The 22,988-nt window shown below is 42.1% G+C and overlaps 2 protein-coding genes across 3 annotated transcripts; one reads left to right on the top strand and one right to left on the bottom strand.

Moving 5' to 3' along the window:
• Window positions 1-772: 772 nt before the first annotated feature.
• LOC101875723 (galectin-related protein A-like) lies at window positions 773-5,841 on the top strand. The gene is made up of 4 exons (XM_005149260.4): window positions 773-1,104; window positions 3,503-3,591; window positions 4,359-4,533; window positions 4,874-5,841. Exons 1-4 carry the CDS (start codon window positions 1,081-1,083, stop codon window positions 5,015-5,017), a joined length of 432 nt encoding a protein of 143 aa, XP_005149317.1. The 5' UTR covers window positions 773-1,080; the 3' UTR covers window positions 5,018-5,841.
• Window positions 4,713-17,949, bottom strand: PLEK2 (pleckstrin 2). Of its 2 annotated transcripts, XM_031049099.2 has the most exons (10): window positions 17,740-17,949; window positions 14,002-14,166; window positions 12,656-12,837; window positions 11,824-11,915; window positions 11,305-11,492; window positions 10,697-10,798; window positions 9,600-9,683; window positions 8,373-8,451; window positions 7,167-7,339; window positions 4,713-5,012 (listed from the first exon to the last, which is right to left on the bottom strand). In XM_031049099.2, exons 1-9 carry the CDS (start codon window positions 17,857-17,859, stop codon window positions 7,212-7,214), a joined length of 1,140 nt encoding a protein of 379 aa, XP_030904959.1. In that variant the 5' UTR covers window positions 17,860-17,949; the 3' UTR covers window positions 4,713-5,012; window positions 7,167-7,211. The 2 variants fall into 2 exon arrangements, with proteins under 2 accessions (XP_030904959.1, XP_005149318.2); XM_005149261.3 differs by lacking the exon at window positions 4,713-5,012 and having other exon boundaries at window positions 6,118-7,339.
• Between the last annotated feature and the right edge of the window lie 5,039 nt (window positions 17,950-22,988).

Raw genomic sequence — 22,988 nt, 5'->3', positions numbered from 1 at the left:
CTGGGGCGGAATGTAAATAAACCGCCATCTTCCTTGGGGAAGCCTGACCCCGCCCCAGGCAGCCAAGCCCCGCCTTCTCATCTGACCACGCCCCGGCCTCGGGCCTCTCGTGGTTCTGATTGGCTGTCAGCCGAAGCTGTGCCTCCTGGCGCGCAGTCGGACCGCCCCGCTGCGGCGCAGCTCCGCGCGGAGGGGTATTGTGGGGTGGAGGGGTGTGAGTCGTCATTGGGGGGGTGGGGGGGCTGTTTATAGGGGTATTATAGAGAGTTATCATTTACCCTATATGTATACTTCACTTTATATAGGTCTGTATAGGGACATAAGTTATATATATTTACTTATACATATATATAACATATCCCTATATATATTATATATTCCCTATATATATATTTATTTACATATATACTATTACTTCTATATATACAAGTGTAATATTTTACTCAAAACATATACTATTTGTATGTAATACACTTACACTCAAAATACATTCATACATATATACATATATACTTCTATACACATAATATTCAAAACATATACACTATTCAAAACACATACTATTAATTATGTATATGTAAGTAAATATATACGGGGAATATACGTATGCATATATGTTATATATATTCTGTCTTCTTTTAGAGAGGACAGAAATGTTATACAAGTAAATAAATGACATGTTGCTTATATGAATTACACATACAAATACAAAATGCTATGCACACACACACATAATTTTAAATTCATAAACGTGTAGTTATAGATACATCTGTAGCTGCAGACATGGGCTTGCCAGGCACTCCCGTGTGGGGTGACGGGGCCCTGCCCACCCTTGCTGTCCCCCAGCCCTCTCACTGTCACCAGCCATGTTATTTGTGAGCTCTTGCAGTGGGACAAGGCACAGAGGACCATGACTCAGCTGCTTGGCTGGGTGGTGTCCAGCCAGTGTTTGGCAGAGATAAGCTACCCCCAACATCCTCCCTTTATTCTGGGCTTTTTGTTTGCTTTTGTCCTGACACACAAAACAAAACTCCTCCAGGGACTGCTGCGGCTGGGGCAAGTGTAAGAGGCAGAGCGGTGATGACAGAGGAGAGGTGTCCCAAAGTAAGTGACCTAGTGAGTCCTCAGGGCTCCTGAATGGAAAATATGGGAAGGGGACTATGTCTGTGTGCACCTGCTCAGAGACCCACCAATACACTGTGTAAGATGCTGCAGGAGTTTGTACCATTACCTCCTACAGCATCCTGAGTATTTTTCACCTGTACTGTCAAGTCAGTATTGGCAGAGAAAGGGCTGTAGGTAGTCATGCCTCTGAACTTACTTCAGCGGTGCTAGATGAGCTTTAAGTGTTGAAACCATATGGTTATTGCGTGTTTGATCTATTCTGATTCCCTGTGGCTTTAATCATAGACTCATAAAATGGTTTGAGTTGGAAGGTACTTTAAAGGTGATTTAGTTCCAACCACATTGCCATGGGTAGGTTAATGATGGTGCTTATTATGGTGCAATGCTGCGCAAACAATTCCTCAAAGTGCACTTTCAATTTGGGGTATTCTTTTATATCTTGTCTCATGTAGGCAAGGAAAGAGCTTTAGTAGGACACAGGACCTGTGGAGGATGAAGTTCACTTAGCCTGGGATCTTTTATGCTTATTACCCACTCTGTAATTGCTTTATCCAGTTTAAAGTATCTCCTTACAGTCAGACTCTTTACTTGAGGAGCTGCACCCTCAGCAAAGACATCTCTGGTGGTTGTCCTTTTTCTTTTGCTACAAAGTTTAAAATATACCTGCCCACTTCTGCAAGGCCAAATGTGCTTTATCAACAATCAGCAGTAGTGCTGTCATTTTTTAAGGTACTTTTAAATTATTTTCTTCTAGTATTGCCCTTGTTAGGAATTAGATGTTTATTAACATATCTATGAATCTTTAAAGGCTGCTAGATGGTAATATCAAGGTGGAAAAATAAATTGTTTAAGATCATCTTAGCAGAAAACATAACTAGTATATTGAAATTAAGAAATGGAGTGTAGGCAAAATATTTTAAGTCTTGGATTTGTTTCTGGTAAGTAAGGTTGCATTCAATAATGTAAAAATCTAACATTGTTTATTTTTTCAGCATTCAAAAATGGGTATGAGATACCCACAGCAACTTACACTGGAATAGAAGGCCATTTACTATGAGCAGACTTCTATGGGTTTCCATGCTGATGTAGTGCTTCTCATAGTCAAAATACTAAACCATGCATGTATTGTGCAGGTCTTCTAGCAAAAAATGTCTGAATTTTTACCTTGGAACACTGGAATGGTAACACACTTTTTATCTACAATAGGGTCTGCTGTGCATCGCCTTAAAATATTATCAGTGCTAAACAAATTGTTAATAACGCTTAGTGTTTTATAGCAGCTTCTTTCTAAGTGAATCTGCATAGGGAGTGATTACATGCCACAGCGTACTACTCTGGCATTTACATTTTAAAGCCATTTCTGAAACTGAAGTCTCAGATCGTCCCTAACATTATTTTCCGAGATCTCTCTTTTATTTTTCCATGTCAGTCATCTGTATTAATTTCTCCACCAGCCAATTCCCTGTTAGGGAAGGACTTGGAAAGTAAATACAGCTCTAATCTCTGTGTGGAGTTTGCATCTACAGGTCTCTGAACAGGACAAAAATAGATCCACCAAGAAGCCATTTTCTGGCTTTGATATAAACGGATGGGGAGAGGTATGATTGGGATCATCTGTGAGGACACAGTTGTGTTTCTGTCAACATGCAGGGGCTCAGCAGCATCTGTGCTGGCTTCATGCTCTTACAGTGGAGAACAGAGGCTACCTGGCCTGGTGTAAAGCCTGCTGGTGTCACGTTAGCCTACTGAAATCTGTTAACAAATTTGTGCTGGCAGAGTTAGTTCAGAGGGAACCTGCCCTCTGCATCATGCTGCCGCAAAGCCTTTGATGTGCCGCATGGAGCGCTGCAACCAGATCTATTGTATCATTATAGCATAGCAGCCATCACTGGTTCATCCCAGATGTGTCAGCTATCTGGGTACTGGTACTCTGTGTGGGTTACTGCAGCACTTGCTGTACCTGTTCTAGTCTTGGGGAGTGGCATCAGTCACCTAAAGTCAGTGGTGGCTGTTCCCAGAGCCACCTGAGTCATGCTGTCACCTATCAGTCAGGCAGAGCTCCAGCAGCGGCCACGCTTTTTACTGACAGCAGTTTTGGTCAGAAACTGCCCAACCAGAGCTGTTTGTCTTGTCCTGACAGTCAATGCCTCATTAACAGTCATTCATTCACTTATGGCAGCCTTCTTGCTTCACTCAGATACCAGAACTGACAGAACTTATACTGAAAGTGCCAGAAATACTTTAGGCCAGAAATATTTTTGAATTCTTCTGTACATGTAAAAATAAAATCAAATTATATGAGGTGACCCAAGCAACCGTTAAGGCTGGTTTACCCACAGCATCACCTACTGCAGCACACTATCACTGTTCCCTGCAGGTGGAGCATTATGTTGGTGAAATTAAAGGCGGCCTGAGACCAGCCATGAAACTCACAGTCATAGGAATGGTGCACTCCAACCCCAAGAGGTAGGTAAAGGGGCTGGTGGGAGGTTCACCCTGCTACGCATGCTCCTACCTGTCTTCCAAATTCAAAAGATTCCTTGAGGGTCTGTGCTCTTTGGAGGAAGAAAATCAAACAGATTCATAATTTATAGCTTTAATTTTCCTACTCTTAGACTAAGATTAAAAGGGCAAGAAATAATTCACTGTTCAGCCTTTCTGACTGCCCTGTCAGGATTTTCTACTTCTCGTGCTTACCTAATGCAAAATGGAGGGGCGCACAAGTGGCATTTCTCCTCCAAGAAGAGGTGCAGTCTTGAACCTGAGTCTTGGTCATCTGCTGGGGGCTGGAATCATCACCATTTAAAAACTCGTGGGTTTTGGCACAGGAGGTGCAGGTTCATTGCTATGTTTAATGAGGATGATAGCAACTATGCTTATCATTACACTTTCTTGCAGCTACCGTAATCAACTCCAGTGCTTCCACTAGTAAATACTTTGCTGTAACCTCTTTCAAGACACAACTTCGAATTGGCTCATGCACAAATGTTGATTTCAGTCACAAAAGAGAGAAAGCAACATCAGAAGTCACTAGCATCCTACTGAAAATTGGAAGAAAAACAAAGACTAGACTGTTCTCATACCTTTCTGCAGCTTCTAAGCCTGTAAAAGCCCTGTGTTTCAGTGTGACAAGAAATCAAGGGCTGTCTCTAGTCTTTACAGGCATCTGCTGTGTTTATCATGTCATTTCATCCTTCTGAAAGACCCTGTTGCTTCACTGGTATTTTTTTCAGCTTTTCAGTGACACTGCTCTGTGATCCAGTGGATGCAAACAAAGATGTTGGGCTGTTATTCACAGTTAACTTTAGTGACAAATCCATCACCCGAAATGCAAGAATTGCTGGGAAGTGGGGAAGAGAAGAGAAGACTATTCCATATTTCCCATTTACAGCAGGCGACACATTTAAGGTAATTTTTGGGCTACTATGAATAGAATGGAGAAAAGGAGGAGAAAAAGGCTGAAGGCTACATATATGACCACAAATAGCTAACTATTGACACTGATGGGTTAAGTGGTCTAGTATGACACAGAGAGCAACTCTTTAGGCCTTCCTCTAAACTTAGAGAGAGAACTCACTATAAGGAGCTTTACAGAATCACCTCAGCAGAGGGTAGTTTATTTATTAGGGGCATTTTAGAAAAATGGGTAAACTTTGTGCTTCACTATCCCCATCACATGGGGTTCTAAGTCCATGATGGTGAAGTCAACTCTGATGCTAACACTCTCCCCCATCCTTTTCCATTGCAGATGGAGCTCTTATGTGAACATCAGCAAATACGAGTCTTGCTTGATGGACGACAGCTCTGTAACTTCACTCACCGCATTCAGCCCCTGAACTTGGTGAAAGCTTTGCAGATCTCAGGGGACATCAAACTTACCAAAGTGGCTTGAAAAAAAAATGAGACCACAATATCACCAGGGGACAGAGGCAAATGTATTTTTTTTCTGTCTGAGAAATGTTTTATCTTTCCCCCCTCGCTGATTCTGGAGAGTGGGAACCATATCTTTTTAATTTGCTGATGTGTTTGAAATATACACATTTTTTTCTCATACACACTCAGCAGTTGCAGAGTTGTGGCTGGTCCTGATTTACTTTCCTGGTAAATCAGAGAGCCTTTGCTGAGATACTTTTTTGGCCTCACAAACTGCAAGATTTATGATGCTATGCAGAATCTCACATCCCCTAACCCCTCTGGCATGTCAGCCAGAGGAGCTCAGTCCTCTGAAGTGGGGTGGCTGGTACCCTAAGACTAGAACTGGGCAGTGTGCAGATGGTGGGTCTAAGAAAAAAGAAGCAGGAGATTTTCATATATGTGAATAATGGAGCCTGATGGGCCCCAGCAGGGTTCACATTATCAGGAGGAATTGGTTTTCCTGGGAGCTCTGCTCAATCAGCATAAAGCCATCTGTGCTTCCCAGTACAGAACAATAAATGCCTTACCAGCATCCCCATCTCTTTCAGGTAGCATGAATTGTAAGTTTTCAACAGCTGTGGATTTCAGTCTTCTCTGGACTAGCCCTAGGAAATGGTATCTGTAGCTCAAACTGCATTACACATTCTTATACCTAATTAAAACTGCATCTTTGCTGGCAAACTTCTTTACCAGGTCTGTTAAATATTTGAATGCACGAGTGTTGTGCTGTTATTTCATTGCTGTATATTTAGAAAAAAAAAGTCCTAAATACATGGCTATTTTAATACATGTAGAAGCATATGTTATAGCTGCTGTCTTTGGCTCTGTTATGATTGTTTGGTTATAACACATGAAGGAAAAGATTTTAAATGAAGAGGCTTTCTGGTTTTGGTACATAACTTAGAGAACAAAAATCTGTGAAGAGGTGGTTCTGTAGATAGAGGGCTATCAAATTCCTCCGTGACTTCAGGGAAGGTGTATCGCATGCTGTCTTCAGAGTGATTTTGCAGTCTCTGCAGAGTCTGGCTGTCAGATATGGGTAATTCAGATAACATGAGGAATTTTATGAAAATAGTGTATCAGCAGGCTGGTTGGGTGTTTTAATCATCTTATACATTCCATTAGACCCCCTGGTGTTGTGGAAAATGTCTCCATTTCTATAAAAATCTGAATTTACAATGTATGAAACCATCATTTTCATATATTCAAACTGCCTTCTGAGAAAAATCATGTTTAAAGAGCACAGGAGATTAAAATGCACTGATCTTTTTAAAAAAATTTAATGATACCAATGTCAAGATTAGTAGACAAATAATGGAAGATTTAATGACTTAAAATAGAAAAAGCAATAGTCATAACTGCTATGGGAGCTCTTAGTCCCAATGGTGTTCCACATAAATGGATTTACTGTCATAATCAGGAGGAAAGGTCTCATTTCTATGGCTGGGTGGTTTTATCCAAAATCTCCTGCAAAGGCATTTGTCTGGAGTAACTGCCACTGGTCTGATTTGATACTCAGGATCCTGCACTGCTGTGGGCCATTACCAGCACAACAATAATTTATGTACTGGAGAGGAAGATCCTTTGGTCTTTTCCAACCTAACAGAGAACCAAATGGTAGAGCAGACAGACAAACAGACACTTTGTATGTTTTGCATTAGTGATTATCCTAGCAGCTGGATTGTGGCTTATCACAAGACTCTTGTGTATACCAAGAAAGGCAGCCTTAGACACCAGGACCTTTCATGACTTTGATTCTGTCAGTCTTAACTAATTAAGTTTATAAACCCCTTTATAAAGGGGAAAAGAACAAGGCATTTCTGCTTTAGGATAAAGCACAACATGAATCTGTCAAATATAGACTGAATACTTGTAGAAAAGTAATTATTTTCTTCCACCTTGGAATATTGTATTTCATTGTTTCTTTGTAAAGCCCTGTTGCCTGTGTCCACTTGTCTTTTGTTAGATGGTTAAGTTCTTGGTGGGGAATTATTCTGGATCTACATGACTCCTAGGCACCTAAGATGCTGGTCTGTCAGGAATTGCTGGGTGCTATGGAGATACAAATAACAAGAATAGACTATCTAAAAGCAAAACAACAGTCACAAACAATAAGAGCAGGACACCTGGTCACAGATGTGGCTCATCATTTGGCATGGAGTCCAGCTTCCTCATGTCAGTGGTTTGATTGCCTCAATCCACTGTGCTCGCTCTGCCTTGGAGCTGGCCTGGATATAATAATGAATGTCATTTTTTGTGATGATTTTGAAGAGATTGCCTTGCACATTGCCCTTCACTCCTGCAGAGAAAAAAATATGGCAGATCAGGAAGCTGCACAGAGAAATGCTTTCTGGTGAATGTGAAGCTTCATAAGGAAGACTTTTAATTTAGTAAATTAGAATATCAGACCTTTCCATTTCATTATAGATAGCTCTTGTGTCTTTGATTTCCCTTCTGCAAAATTAAGATACAGTACAGACACCCCTCACATAGACTGTATGAACTACTGTTCACTATGCATCATATATAAAATAGCCACTGTTTAAATGGAGAATCTTACTTGAGTTATACAATGGAGGGATGAAGTCCTGACCAGTTTGTGCAGTAAATTAGATTTGCTTATGCCCAGCTTCTGATTCCTCTTAGCAATGCGCTCTGTTGCTCTTGTCCCCTTTCCCCCTGCACCTCATATTTTTCAGACTCTGTCTTTTGTCTTTAGAAAGATGTTTCCTAATTAAGATCCACACATTGTACTTACTGTCATAAAATAAATTGCTTTAGCAGCAGGAGCTCTTATCTGTGAGGGTGAAGTTCTGGACAAATGCCTAAGCTAAGCATATTTACTAGCAAAACTGGTTTTTGTATTGCTGTTTTTAGATTTCTCTTACATTTGGGTTCTAGCAGATCAAAAAGGAAAAGGTAGTAGCATAAGTAGAGAGAACACACAGAAAAGGGATGACAGAACACACAGATCAGGGGATGACTCACAACTGAGTTAAACAACATCCAAAAAGAAACTGTTTCCTCTTCGTCTGTTAATTCTGGAATTTTAATGAGTGTTTTAGACTGTCTCAAAGGTCATCTGACTGAGAAAAGCCCTTAAGAAGGGGAACACCCAAGATAAGTGGAAATAACCCTAAGAAAATCCCTCCTGGTGTGGACAGCCCAGCAGTATGGGGATTTTTTATGATGTGCCTCTTCACCTGCTTGCAAAGGGGAAGGTGAGGCTGGGCCACTTGCGCATACAGACAGCCACACACAAACCCACACCTAAACACTGCATTGATATGACATAAATATATATGTATGAACATTTAGAGGCGTGTGCTTACCTGCTGGAACTCCATTATCCTCCAGAGCTGAGACAAGACAGCCACGAAGAGAAAATCCACCTACTGGCCTGTTTTCTTCCTGCAAAGAAAAAGGGAATGAGGCTTATTGGGAAAATATCACCATTAGAATTATTTCCAAGAGCACATAAATTAATTTTATGAAGATGGAGATGTAATACCAGTCTTTCCAGGTACAAATATCCATGTTATAAGAAAAGTCAATTAGGACATGTAATTAAATGCATTAATATGTTGTTTCAGTCTTAGATGTTTGCCTGATGTATCTGGGAATGGTGGAGAGCAATTAAACACATGGGTAGGATAACAATAACATTCTGAACTTATGTATAGTCTTATCAATAACAATCCATATTAAAATATATATTTCTGCTGCTTTTCACTGAGAACATAGGGGGAAACATATGGGAAAAAACATGGGAAAAATTTGACTGTTTTCACTAGGAGGCTGGTGCCCTTGTCTGATCTTCAGATTTTGCAGCTTGAATTTATGACATTACAAGGGCGAGTTGCAGTGCAAAAAAAACAAAACAAACCCAAAAAAACCCACAAAGAAACAGGCAACAGAAAATGAACCAGCTCCATAAGCTCTTTTCACTGTTATGGTGTTTGTGTTTTCTCTATGAAGTCATATAAAGCATTTCTATACATGTTCTTTTAGCAACATAAGGCCTTTGGGATACCCTATACACCTGGGGTGGATGGATCTGTATGCCATTCTGGGTTGCTAACATTGATTACTACATTCATTAAGATAAATCCTACTTTTCTCTGAGCAAGTTTAAAACTGAGTAGCTTTAATGCCTATTGATACTTTGGCATCAAGAAGACTCTCCCCAGTGTTGGAATAAAATGAAAAATCCCAGTAGCAGTATGACCCTCAAGTGGTGGGATGTCAGCCCAGGAAGAATCCCTGCAGGAGCGTGGTCCCAGACTGTGTGGGTACAGCAGAAGACAAATCCCAAGAAGACTTGGCTAAGGAAAAGGAATCTCCCTGGGGAAAGACAGGAGGAAAGATATAGGGATAGAAAATCCTACAAGGACAGTCTCCCAGGCTAAGGCAAGAGAGATCTTAATCCTGAGGAAATGGATACAGGAACCCAGAACAAGATTTGAGTAAGAGAAACATCTACAGCATGATTGTATTTTCATTATAATGTTCAGGTCTGTAAGAGGATTTCTGGGGGTAGCAAATTCCCAATCACGTACCTTAGTGGGGTCATAGTAGTGCAAAAAAGCAGGATCAGCTCTCAAAACAAATCTCCTCACCTTCCAGTTTTTCCTCTTGTGCCCCTGCAAAACAGAAGAATTAAAGTTACCAACAGTAAATGTCCCCTGAAATGACCATTTCCCTGCAGGCTGTAGGGGACACCTAAGTAGGTACTGAAAACAACAGGTTTTGGAGCCAACAGAGAAAAATCTTTTCTGACATCTTAGTAACTCCTAGGATTTTCTGCTTAATATTATTCTTCATACATTGATAATTCCTTCCTCTCTCCCTTCCTTGCGCTAAGAACCAAGAAAACAGAGTGACATGACCCAGTGATTATATCCCCGATTCCTTCTCTTCATTTCAGATTAAATACGTCTGATAATCCAGTTTTCACAACACTAAAATCACAGCTCATGGTACAAAGCTCCAGAGTAGTGGAGCATGTAGGGTTCTCTCTGCAGGTGGCTGCGTTATGCTTTGAAACAGCACGACTGATCCTCGTCTTGTTCATAGCAAGGGTTGAAATCAAGTCTTGCAGCCTAGAGGTGGGATCTTGTAAAGAGGACTTCCTTGTCCTCTTGGCCAAAGAAAATAGGTCCTGCTACTACCAGAGCATCCATGTGTACAAGAGTGACTGTACACAGGTAAATGTCCACTTCATGTAAAAGTCAATCTACTTAGCTTTGAAATTTGTCTATAACCAGCAGAATTCCATAGCTGCTCACATGACCTGCAGGGAACAGGTTTGACCAGAAGAACAGAGCTTCTGCTTGGAAGTGTGTATAACGCCTCCGGTGGCGTTTGGACTTTGTGTGGGACTTTTGCTTTTGATACTATTCTATAGTTTTTAGTATAGACCCAATATATACAGAATATCCAATTAATTCTGCTTGAGCAGCAAGTTCCGTAGCTCATTCCTTTACAACTAGACATTTTTCATCACATGAGCTGTGATAGTATTACTCATAGGCAAATTAGCTCTGCTGGCCACAACTCTCCAGCCATGCTTGTATAAATCACGTTTATTCTCTAGGAAGCCCTAAGAGCTGTCATTTTTCTTGTTTCACAGTGAAAGTTCAAAGATGGTATTTACCTGTTTCACTAAGAATCCTTGCTTCACAATGGTGCCGCTTAATTCAGAGATATTAAATTGTAGCTCTTCCTTGGAACTGATATTTTTCTTACTGCTCTCGGCCTGCAAAATAGGGAAAAGATGTTTCTACTTCTCTGTTGAATCTAAACACACTTTTAAGTACAAAGTTCTGCATTTTATTTTCTTTGACCTGCTTTTAGCTTATATATCCTCAGTAAATTCTACACCATAGCCCTGCTGCTCAGCTTTGTAGCTCCATGATTTACAAGCAACAAATTACAGCTGTAAAGCCTACACATGCACTGTGGCCTTGAGCGTTAGCATAACTACAGCCTCTGTTAAATGCAGACTCAGCATGGCGCTCAAGGGACACAACCCTTTTAATGCCCATTATGTAATCTGTAGATCCCTCCATACCCATGAAGCTATTTGTCTCCATCAAAAGTGCAAGTGTTGGTGCTCCTAAAGGCCTAGAACTGCTCCTTCTCTGTTTGCTTTCACAGCCTGCATATTTTGCCTTTGTTTGCACACTGTGTGTGTCCCCTTTACCGCTGCCCAAGTCAAGCATGTGATGAAGAGGTGCTTCTGTGTGCAGCTGCATCACTTACAAACATGTACAGTGCTGTAGAGTCATCAAGAAACTGCTCAGAGAGGTCGCTGAAGCGTGTGGCCTCAGTGCTGCGCGCTCCCACGGGCTTGATGAAGTTCTCCTCCATCAGCATGGATGCCAAGGTGATGGCCTCGAATCGTGACACAGCAAAGCTATTGGAGATGAGCCAGTCCACGAGAGCAGAACCTGTAGGAAGAAAGGCAGTTCTCATACCAAGGCAGTGTACTCTTCCAAGATGAGACAACTGGCCTACTGCTACACAGGTCTTCATTTGCTGAAACATTTTGGCACTATCACAAAGACTGACAATGAAGTGCGAGGTTGACCAAAAGTGTGGGGTCCTGTGTGATTCCATATATCCAAAAAGCATGAGAGAAAGGTGTTGGAAAACTTGGTTGTACCACCAGTTTCCATTGGACCACAACTGATTCCACTATGCAGGCAGTACAGTAGCTCCCTTGTCTCCACAATGTAGTGTGTTAGATGTGAGGAAGCTCTTTGCCTGCAGTAAGTGTACCTGTGAAAGTCTCTTTGTATCTGTTGCCTTGTTGCAAATTGCGGGTTAGCTTAATTCCAGTACTGCTGTCACACATTCTCTCCACTATGTGGCTGCAAAGGAGAGCAAAAGACAAAGTTAGTAGAATAAGAAAAAAACAGACAGAAATTGCCACATACTTCTGTCAGTGCCTGGGATGTCCTCCCAGTTACCAACACAAAGATGGGAAACAGCCTAGGTATACACCCAGAAGTTTTGTCCTAAGTACAGTATAGGAAAAATTTATTCTCCCAATAGCAGCACTAAACAAGATGCCTCATGAAGTAACTTTCAATTTAAAGCATTTCAAACTGAACTATAGTCAACCTCTATTTACCTTTTCAACACAAACCAAATTTGTGTCATCTTTCTATTTCTTAATCAGTTCTCTGTTTCCTCTTGTTTAACATAATGCACCCTAAAAATCCTAGTCTGGATTCCAGCTACCAGCTTTGAAAGCTCATCAGCTTGGCATGAACAGTGTCATTGTTCATTCTTTCACTGGTATTACATCCTCTGAGGTAATACATCTCCCCAGTGAGAACCTTTGCAGCTGACTACGAAGGTCTTCAAGCCAGCAGTGAGATGTCTGTGCAGAAGCCAAATAGTCCCAAAAGTAATGGTTGGGAAAAGTGCATTCCCATGCTTTGGCAAGAGTATATGCAAACCTAGGGCAGTGCAACCAGTTTAGAGGCTCCTGGCTGCACGGGAGCAAATCTGTGCAGAGAGGAGCTTTCCTTGACCCTCTCCATACGTTGGCATGGGTGTTTTGCAAACTGCAGCAACAGCAGAAGAATAAACCATATACACTTACTGGAGGCTGATATTCTCTAGTAGTTTAAAAGAGTTCTTCATTCTGTGAAGCTCTTGTACCTGTACTGGGTGACCAGCATGAATAGCTCCTGTGATGTCCAAAGCCCAAGAGTCTCGCTCCTCCCTGGAGCAACATTCAAGGAAATAGTCTGTATTGGTTTTTGTCTTTAACTTGATGAGCAGCTGTGGAGAAAGAAGTGCAAAGCAATAACATCATTTAGCTATTGTCCTCCACGTGCATTAAGTGACACAAGTAGGTCTGATATACCATCCCATCTGAACAGTAGAGAGCAGCTCTTGGCCACAAGGATGGTGAGCACAACTCTTTTTTTTTTTGCTTCTCCCCTCCTCAGATTCCTGTGTTTTCAGTTCCAAGCATAGTTTGCATGCGTGGAGCTTGTGGTACTTACAAGAGTACAGATCACCCAGTTGCTGGATTACACAGGAATGTGCTGTTGACTATGGAGCTTTTCACATCCAGATCTCTAGTTTCTCAACAACTGCAAACTCTCACTAGGCTGTTTCTGCTATGAGAAGTACTGAAATAGCCAGCAACTTCCAGAGCCATTTCCCTTCTATCCTCAGAGGAAGGCTGCATTGCTGCTACCTACAGGTGAGCGGAGCAGCTCAGGAGGAGCTTCCCTTCTGGGACCCTCTTGCTGGAAACTCCACAGCAGCAGTGTCCCATTGGTGAAGGAAAAAGCAGGCTGTTCTGGATGCCTGGGAGCATCCACAGGCAGAGCCGAGGTTTAAGGCAACCACCATAGATTAAATATTTCCCTCTCACACAAAAATCCCTTTTTTCCCATCCTCCTCAGATTTTATTGACCTGTCCATGTCCTCTCTCCACATACTGCTGGGCTGATGGGTTTGCATTTATTCTTACCACTATGTGTGTGTGGGGTGTGGGTTTGTTTTTTTGTTAATGTCTATGACTCAGGTTTGGGCACAGAGAGCAGCAAAGACACAACAGGGGAATTCATTGCTTGTCCTGGTTACATTGCTAACAGCAGCTTGCTTTTGGCTGGGCTTAATTCTAGAAACTCCCCAGTGATATAGTTGCAATAATCAAAGAAGTCAGAATCCCAGAATTCCAAGGGTTGGAAGGGACCTTGAAAGATCATCTAGTCCAACCCCCCTTCAAGAGCAGGGTAACCTAGAGTACATCACACAGGAACTTGTCCAGGCAGGCCTTGAATATCTCCAATGTAGGAGACTCCACAACCCCCCTGGGCAACCTGTTCCAGTGCTCTGTCACTCTCACAGTAAAGAAGTTCTTCCTGAAAAGTCTAGGGAGAAGTTAGAAAGTGAGTGCCACTGAGAAGGGATACATTTTTCCACTCCTACCGGTCTGTTTTCATATTCCAGGCATGGACAAGTAATAGTGCAGCCATCTAAAAGGATCCTGCCCTTTGGAGAAGGTTCCTTCTTGCCTCCTTCGATTTTGTAATACAGCAGCTTATCCTGAAGCAGAACGAACCATCTGACTTTCCAGTTACGAACAATGTGTCCCTAGAGGGGAAGAATCACATAGCTAACTTTAACACAAGCATTGAGAAATTATTATATTTCCTTTTTTGGGGAGGTGAAAATATCATAAAAAGTAGGAAACTGTATGAAAGGAAACAAGAAATCATTATGAGTCCTGTTCTCCCTGAAATAAATACACATTCTTAGTAACAAAGCAGCACAGCTCCATCACTATAAAATCATGGAGCAATAAAAAGATGCTTTGCTCTTTGTCCAACAAGAACATTTTCTTTTCTGGCAAGAGTTGTTTCTTGCTGAAGCTCACATGAATCATTCCAAAGAGCTGTTATTCAGGAGCATGCGTGCCTGCTGACAGCACCAGGCAGGAATAGAGTAAATCTGAAAAGTGTGAGGGCTTTTGGAGACAAACTCCTCCTCTCCAGAGACCCTGGGCGGTGCTTGCTGTGTTTTGTTTTCTGTCATTGTGATGTGGCTGTAGGTGCCAGGTGGTTTTGAGGGCACCTTCCTGGGTGAATTTGCTTTTCCTTACATCCCCTCTTACTGCTAATAAGTGATTTATTTCTATCCTACCTGCCTCCAGTCTCCAGGGCTAGACTATTCCCTGTGTTACCGTTTCCTGTAAAGAAGATGTGCTTTTCAATGACAAAAGACTGAATGAAGGCTGCTGGCAGATGCCTCCTGGGTTATGTCAGAATACAGGCAAGATCCCTTCTTTCCCCTCTGCAAACAGCCCCTGGCACTCTTTAGTTTGCCAGTACAGGAGAGCAAACCCAGAGAGGGCTGACACCAACAGGCTCAGTCCTGTCTGGAAGTGTCAGGTCCAGCTTCCTGGGGAGAGAGGCTGTCTTGTGTTTCTAAAGGCTGTGGAGCACTGCAGCCAGCAAGCGAACCGCTGGGTAGAGGAAACTCAGACCTGAGAGAGGGTGGGCATAGCTAGAAGACAGGAACATGCAAAGTCCAGTTGTGGCAGGAGTCAAAGCTCATTAATTCTCTATGAGTAAAGGGGAAACCCAACAATTTTTAAGAGAAGGTGGGGTAAAGAGCCTCTAAAACCCAGGGTGCTTTCTGTCTGATGCCTTTTAGTCTATACTAAGTACAATTTATCTAACTTGGATTTGTTCTCCCCTTCACTTTGCATTCTTCAGTGGTTTGGGTTTTTTGTTTTCCACCTATTGTAAAGTCCCATGGCCATTTTTCCTGAGAGTATGTTCTTTGCTATGGCTTTTTGATTTCCTTTTTGGAGACCTCCTTTTTTTCCGGAGGTTGCCTTACCTTTTTTCCTTTACCTTTACCTGACTTCCACAAGTTTAATTTGTAATACATTACAATACATAATTCAGACATTTATAATGCATTTAGATAATCTCCTTGCTTCTGCTCTCTTCTTAAGATATCTCTGTTTTCCTTTACCTGATCCCACCCCTTCCTCATTTTTTTTTTCTCAGGATCTCTTGTCCCCTTCCTCCCCAGTTCTCTTTTGTCATCTTCTCTGTGGTCTCTTTTCTATCAGCCTGTGTGTCTCGGTAATGTTGTACAGCCTGTGGGCAGTTACAGCTCAGTGTGCTGCCAATAACCTATTCCTCTCACACACTTGGTGCTTGGCTTCCCATCCTGAATTCAGGAGTCACTTAAGAGCTGCAAAATACAGCCATGGCCCAGAGAAGAGACTGGGAGCTGGGACTGCTCTGTCCTCACTGCACAGGGTTGATGAGGAATAGCTCGCGCTGTGCAGCCCTTCTCTGCATATAGCATGTCTTCACGTGGCTGGTGGCTGGCCAGCCCTGCCAGAAGGGTTCCTGACCAGGATTACCTTCATGTCAGCACCAGAAGCACTGCCACGTACCATAGAAAAGCATTTCCCGAGGTGTGGCAAAGCTTTGAACTAATCACATTTTTGGTGTGCAATCAAGGACCATATTAGTTGTTGAAACAGGTTCTTGGTACTAAAAGCAACTTGTGCTGCTTGTTAAATTGCCTTCTTGTGTCCCAGCTATGACTGAGTTGGTCCTGCAGGAAGAAGCATTGGAAAGTCTGAAACGTGTGACACCATCTTGCATGGGATAAACACATAAATGTATTGGCTTTCTCAAATAATATGCGTGGTTATGTGGATATAACTATACAAGTTTATAGTAACAAAAACAAAGCTCAATAAAGACACAAGATGAGCAAAACGGAGTCGCATAGTAGAAGAATCTGTAAAGGTAAAGAGAAGGGGGGGGGTTTGCATGCTTGATATAACAAAAGCTAGTGCCTATAAAATATAGAGTTTAAGTACTTTTTAGCTTAACTTAGGTTGTAGAAAGAGAACAATGTTTATGTTGTTAGCCTGTGGAATTTAGTGGCCCCACTAAATGTGAGTTAATTGTTTCACACTAGTCCTCTAAAGTATCTTTAGTTTTAAAGAACAGTGTTTGTGTTGTAAGTCTGTGGTGAGATAACAAGATTTAGTGACCCCACTAAACATGAATGAGTTATTTCACACCATCCTTCTACTTATCAGTTAGTTTAGAGACAGAGCCTCCCAAACATCTGCTAGCTTGGGATACATCTTGTCTGCCCATCCTGTTATAATTTTTGCAGGAAGGTCACACTGTTTTAAGTCTTTGCTAGTTATCAGAATAATTACAGATATGTCTGGTTTTAGCGAGTTGTGTGGTTCCTGGGGCGTCCAACTGTGCCAAAGGTGAGAAGTACACTGTGAGGAAGACTGCTTACTTCATCCTGAAGACCCCTGCCCACAATCGTTGAAGAGCAGTGCGCAGATGCCAAGAGGAGGAGACTTATGATAATAAATTACTGGACTTAGTTATAATGTTCCCTGCCTATACGCAGGAATTATGAATATGTATGTGACTAATGGAATTGTGAAAGTATATAAAACTGTAACAAATACTAATCATTTGCGCCTCTGGCTACAGTCATGCGCCCAGTGCTGTTTGCTTTTGCTTTATGGACTTTGTCCCTCAATAAAACCTTGTTATCTTGTTTAGAGGTGTGAATTCATATTTCACATCGCAGCTCCTTTCTCCACACTTTGGCTAAAATTTCCTTACAGTGCAGTTTGAGGGGTGTGGTAAGAAGAAGTTATTTCAAACCCACTTCTATGTTTCCATTGCTCTGATCCCCTTCAGACAGAATAGCCTGCTCACTGTCTCCTCACACAAAACGAGAAACACAGCTCAGCTGGGTCGCTAAAGAAGGCACAAACACCTTCCCTCTCTCCATCCTCCCGTGGCCACTTCCACTGCTGCCACGTAGCCGTTTGCTGGCAGTTTGTTGTGTGCCCCTTGCAGACGCACAGACACAATGGCATTCTGATACCTGAGTAATGCTGATGGCTAATTCACTTTTCCCGGAGTAAATACAGGGCCAATACAAGGAAACTCGAGGGAAGTCAGTGAGCACCTGCAGTTCGAGCAGCTCCCCCAGCAGGCACCTGCACAGACCTGAAGGATCTCCTTTCCCAGAAGCAGGCAGGAGCCCCTCTTACCCAGTGCCCAGTGGCTGCGTTGCCACGAGCCCTGGCTCAATCCAGTTCCTGCTCAGGGGCTGCTGGAGCAGATCTCCACGGAAGGGGACGGATACACTCACCCGTTTGACGAGGAATCCTTCCTTCAGCACTCCTGCTGCTTCCTGCATCGCGGCCGGCAGGGAAGAGAGCCGAGCCCCTGCCGAGAAGTGCCCAAGCCCTGGCAACGTGTCGCTCTGCATGCGATTTGTTTAAGAAAGCTCATTTTTCTTTGCTACCCTCCTCCTCCAATGTGACGCAGTCTCCCTTCCCCGTTTTTTTCTCCCTCTCTTCCTACCTATGAGACATCAGTTAAACAGTGAGCTGGCTCTGATACATTACCTGCCCTCTGGGGAGTGGAACAAAGGAAAGTCTAAAAAGGATCTCAGAATTTCACAGACTTCAGTATAGCAAAACCCACCACCGAGTGAGTTGGCCATATAAGTAGCCACATGATGACAAGCCAGGTATGCATGGGAAGGAGAAACAGAATCATAAAATCACATGCCTCAAAACTTCAGACTAATCAAGTCTACTGCTTAAAATTTCTCATCTTATAAATTTATCCTCATAGGGTCCTACAGAGCACCTTAAATGTAACACATGACTATTATGATTACAGGGAGACTTTCACAAACCTTTTTTTTTTTTTTTTTTTTTTTTTTTTTTTTTGCTAGAAATTCATTTTACAAAAGAAGTTCTAAAGCACCACTCTGCTTCCAGTGACCTCTGGGCACAAACCCTAAGATTCCCAAGTTCACACCTTAAATCCATACGTAAGCAACTATTCAGGCTCTTTGTAAAGCAGTCTGATTAATGAACACCATGCAGTGACCTCTTGCAGCTCCTGGGCACCTCTGAATCAGAGAGCCTTTTGTTTGTCTGAATACAGGTGTAGATATTTATTGCATTTTTGGAGACTCTGGCCATGATAAACCTGTTTGACAGATCTAGCAGATCTTGTCCTGATGAAATAAGCCAGTATTGGTATTTCAAGAAATCGATACCAACTGTGCAGAAGTAATTGCCTTCACTGTAATGCTAGCATTCCCTGACTTGTATCAAAATCTAGGTGATAGATGTGGGCAGAGCTAGCTGCTGTGATAAGAAACATGATGTAGATGGTAACAAATAAACAAAAGCAGTCGTTGCTATGCAAAAAGTGTTCAGAGTTCAGCAAGATAAAGTGACTCAAATATCTCTCAGTCTTTGCACCCCAGATCTAATTACTGCTTTCATGTACCAAGGAAAGGAACAAACTAATAATTTATTTTTGTATTTTTTATCACTTTTAGTAAGGAAGAACAAAGCACTGAAGAATCCAAACCTGACAATGTACTGGAGACAACCCAGAGAATGGTCCTGCAGAGACCACGAGAAAGACAGTGGGTGACTGAACACTACTTGAAGTTAGAGAAATCAACTGCTGTGTAAAGAGAAAGCAGCTGTCCCATATGGAAGTTACCTGTGTAGCTCCCACTGTACTCCCTTCTCTGCTTTGGAGAAAGCAGGCAGCCGCAAGACAACCGGCTGCATAAGTCATATCCCAGTTGTTTGTTCTTCAGTCCAGCTAGTGTAAGTACAGTAAGTTTAACAGAACACCTAAGAGGAGTATTTTTTTGCAGTAGGTACATGGTATTTTCAATGATACAAATTTTCCATTTATATTTTTTATATATTATAGTGGCCTTAAAGCAGAAAAAGAACTGAGTGTATTTCTTTCAATTTAAAAAATAATCTCTGCCCTGGTGCAAATACATAAATATACATATAAATAAAAAGCTGTACTTAGAAGCAGAGTCTTGGGAAAAAACCCACTGCAGTCAGCAGGAAAAAAGAATATTAATTTCAGCTCAGTGTTCTCTACATCGGAATTTAACTTGAAAAATAAAAGCAGAAAACCTGAGGTACACAGGAGACATTATTGCTACATGCACTGGACATGCACTCTTTATATAGCCAGCTCCAGGAATACAGTGTTCCCCCGTTTGGTATTTGAGGTTTGAATTCACATTGTTCAAGCTTGTTACTGCAGGCAATTTATAACAAGGTGGGTGAGATAATTTCGTGCTAGTGAGGACAGGTAGAAGCTTGCAGGGTGCTCTCGCACAGACAGTGATCTCAGCATTGCACCACAACCAGTCCTCACCCAAGATCCTAGTGAGCTTTTTTCTCCAGCATGCAGACCACCCGCAACCCTGCAGACGGATCTTGGGAAAATTACCATTAACAACAAAGAGTTTTATTGTCAAACTGCTGGTGAATGGTGAAGCAAATGCTGCTTTTTGCTCATTAAGCAAAAAGTTTTGTGTCAACTACTTCTTATAATCTAGAGTCTTCACTTGCTTCAATACCTCAAAGTATTCCTTCAATTCTTTGGATATTTACCATACACCCCCCGCCCCCTTTCCCTTGTCTCATTCTGTACTTAATCATGGCTAACAAAATGCCCCTGTTCTGCTCCCCTGAGCCTGAGTAAATACAGATCTTTCAGGGTCATATAGTGAAAAATGAGTCAGCAGATCTGGGCTGGGATGTGCTGGGAAGGCAAGTTCAGGTACTGAAGTTTTCTGGTGGAAAAAGACATGTTTCCATCTCTATAAGCCTAGGAGATCTGTATCAAGTCTTCTGTGGGACTGGAAACTCACTAAAGGGAATATCCGGTTCATCAGATCTGTTTTAGAATGCTTCTCACACATCAGTGCAGTGTTTTAATAAAAGAGCACAGCTGAGTGCTTGACGTTTTCTTCCATCCAAAGTGTCCCCAAAATACAATATATACTTTAGGATCTTAGACTTTTAGGGATGGCCTGGAAGAGACAGCTGCAGGCTTCAGCACCGCAGGACAGTATTCACAGTTAGAGTGAAGGGCAGGAGTAGCCAGCTCCAAGTGCACTATTTCAGCTGGGTGACCTGACAGACATTGCTGGTACCTCCAGGTCCAGGGACTCCTCAGGAAGCCATGAACAGCTGATGAAGAGAACCTGCCCACAGGACAACCATATCTGTGCTCTGCAAAGCCCATAATGTATCATTGTGTCACATGGGCGATTACATATACTCAGCTTTTTCAAAGAAGTTTCTTAAGATTTTTCCCTCTGGTGTAGGATTAGGGATGAAAAATATGAAAAGAAACCACACCAAAATGAGGAATGACAAAATATTTCCAGATAAAAATGAAAGATGACCACTGTTCAAAAGAATTCTGATGTAACAGCAAGACAGGTAGAAAGGTGGCACTGTTTGAAAACAGTTGTTTAACTGTCTATCTACACTGGAACAAGATGCTATCACAAATTCAATACTGAAGTGCAGATTCCTCTATAAAGAACATGCCAGCTCCACTACATCTGAAAAACCACCTAAGAGCCAGAATTGGAAAGAAAACAGCAAGGAATTGTCACTGGATTAAAAGCATCACAACAGCCCCAAGAAAGCAGGGCACCCTTTTTTAGCAGCCCTCATCAGGAACAGACTACAGGGCTGTGTGTTACCAGACTGTGTGCCTGACCTGAGCTGGTACCCATGGTTGGTTGGAGTTTTTTTTGTATTAATGAGCTTTTATCAGATGTTATAAGTAAAACTGTTTCCAAGCTGGCAATCTTGCAAAATTCATTTGGGATATGAAAATCACACTGAGATCCTTTCTATCAATGCATCAGGCCAAGCCCTGTCCACAGTTACACCTCTACCTTTCCCTTCCATTGACTACATGAGTGCTAGTGGAGATTTTGTCCTTGCAATCACAGTTGGGTAAACAGCACAGTTTCTAATCAACAGTAGGAATATACTACCTCGCTTCAGCAAAGGCATTCATGCAAAATCCACAACCCTTATTTTAAGCAACTGGTAAGCAAATGCAGTTCCACACACACCAAATAGACTGGTTGAGATAGAAGGTATCATCTCAGAAACTTCTGAAGATCCTTAAGTCATGGGCAACAGATGCAGCACAGCTGAGGCCCAGCATGAGCTTCACAAATCCAGTGCTCCCTTACACCTCCTTGAAAGCAGCCACCTTAGACCTCCTCCTTCCACTTATGGCAACTCATGAGGAATATCCACTAAGTTGCCCTGTATTGTTTGAGCTTCTTGGTTAAAATGTGTTCAGGTAACAGGAGAGCCTGATTTTATCTGCCAAGGTAATGAGTGACTGACATGCATTTATCTTCAGCTGCTTTGTTACCATCCTCACCATTTTGGTCATTTTTTGAGGCACTCAAAATTGACACAGAGCCATGTTCAGCAGCATGCTGAGCTCCAATTAAAAAAGCTTCTGAAACCACTGTTCAGCAAACTTTCAAAAAAGTTCAGCAAACCTTGTCCAAAGTTACTGACAGAAACAACTCTCACCTGGTAACACACCAAAACAGCTGTGTAACACAACATCTGTGGAGATTATACTAATATACACCTTGATAGCACTTCCAGGGGAACAGCAGGTGTGGCTCATTTTTCAGTGCTTACCTTTACAGCATTACTTTGGCATAGAGATCACATGGTGACTAAGTTTTCAAACCCTTTGTTCTTCAGTCTGAGTATTCACATACTGTATTTAATGAGTTCAAAACACTTCTAGTGAATGGGCAGAGGTGGAAGAGCTGTTCAAACAGGAAACTGACATCACAACTTCAAGCCATGACAAGACTGTCATAAGTAGCTTGTGAAAAGGCAACACTTTGAGAAAATAACAATAAAGTATATAATTTCTTCATTTTGTTGTGACACATCTGTATATTTTCTTACATTCTGTAAAGAAGTTATTTAACCTTCTTGGCTTTGCATTACCATCAGAGTTTACATGTAGCTGTCCTGGGTTCAGCAGTAGCAGTCATTTTTCTCCTTAGTAGCTGGTGCAGTGCTGTGGTTTTGATTTTCAGCTTGGGAACAACACTGATAACATCAATGTTTTTAGTTGCTGCTCAGTAATGTTTACTCTGACCAAGGACTTTCTGAGTCTCATGCTCTGCCAGAGAGGAGGCGAAGCTGCAAGGAAGCAGAGACAGGACACCTGACCCAAACTAGCCAAAGAGGTATTCCATACCACAGCACATCATGCCCAGTATATAAACTGGGGGCAGTTACCTGGAAGGGCTAGATCACTGCTCCGGTCAGGCTGGGTATGAGTCAGCAGGTGGTGAGTGGTTGTATTCTCTTTCCTTGTTATTTCCCTTATCATTATTATTATTGGTGGTAGCAGCAGTAGTTTGTGTTATACCTTATTTACTGGACTGTTCTTCTCTCAACCTATGGGAATTACATTCTTTCAATTCTACCCATCCCTCTGGGAACTGTGGGGGGGAAGGGTGAGCTAACAGCTGCATGATTCTGG

Source organism: Melopsittacus undulatus, chromosome 4 (genome assembly GCF_012275295.1).
Source record: "Melopsittacus undulatus isolate bMelUnd1 chromosome 4, bMelUnd1.mat.Z, whole genome shotgun sequence".
Lineage (NCBI taxonomy): Eukaryota > Metazoa > Chordata > Aves > Psittaciformes > Psittaculidae > Melopsittacus > Melopsittacus undulatus.
The sequence above is the reverse complement of the archived record's forward strand: the minus strand, read 5'-3'. Positions and strand labels throughout refer to the sequence as shown.